At 37.4% G+C, this 591-nt stretch overlaps 1 protein-coding gene across 1 annotated transcript in view; it reads left to right on the top strand.

Annotated features, from left to right (window-relative positions):
• Positions 1-6: 6 nt before the first annotated feature.
• The window catches only part of LOC106882097 (kielin/chordin-like protein), a gene marked incomplete at both ends in the record, with an annotated part of 1,812 nt that continues 1,227 nt past the window's right edge, over positions 7-591 (top strand). The window contains one exon of the mRNA XM_052978284.1: positions 7-570. Coding sequence (XP_052834244.1) covers positions 7-570 — 564 coding nt within the window. The remainder of the gene's footprint in view (positions 571-591) is intronic.

Genomic DNA, 591 nt, shown 5'->3' on the forward strand with positions numbered 1-591 from the left:
CAGGGTTGTAATACATGTACGTGTGAAGTGAATGGTAGAGTAAGCTGTACTAATAACCCTTGTAATTGTCTTTACAATGGAAACACATACCAAATAGGTAATACATTTACAAAAGACTGTAATACGTGCACATGCAAAGCCGATGGTAGTGTAGACTGCACGACAAATCCATGTACCTGTACTTACAAAACCAGAGTTTATAATTTCGGAGCACAATTCAAGGATGACTGCAACACTTGTAAATGTCAGTATAACGGACAAGTTGAGTGCACAAACAAACTCTGCCAATGTACACACAAAGGACAAACTTATAGAATTGGTGACAGATTTTCAGAAGATTGCAACGAATGTCAATGTCTAGCAACCGGGTACGTTCAATGTACAACCAAAGTTTGCAAATGTACTTACAACAACCAGATTTATAATGTAGGTCAAACATTTAGACAGGGTTGTAATACATGTACGTGCGAAGTGAACGGTAGAGTAAGCTGTACAAATAAGCCATGTAACTGTATTTACAATGGAAACACCTACCAAATAAGTGATACATTTAGAAAAGACTGTAATACATGCACATGCAAAGCCGATGGA

Source organism: Octopus bimaculoides, unplaced genomic scaffold, assembly GCF_001194135.2.
Source record: "Octopus bimaculoides isolate UCB-OBI-ISO-001 unplaced genomic scaffold, ASM119413v2 Scaffold_189510, whole genome shotgun sequence".
In the NCBI taxonomy this organism is placed as follows: domain Eukaryota; kingdom Metazoa; phylum Mollusca; class Cephalopoda; order Octopoda; family Octopodidae; genus Octopus; species Octopus bimaculoides.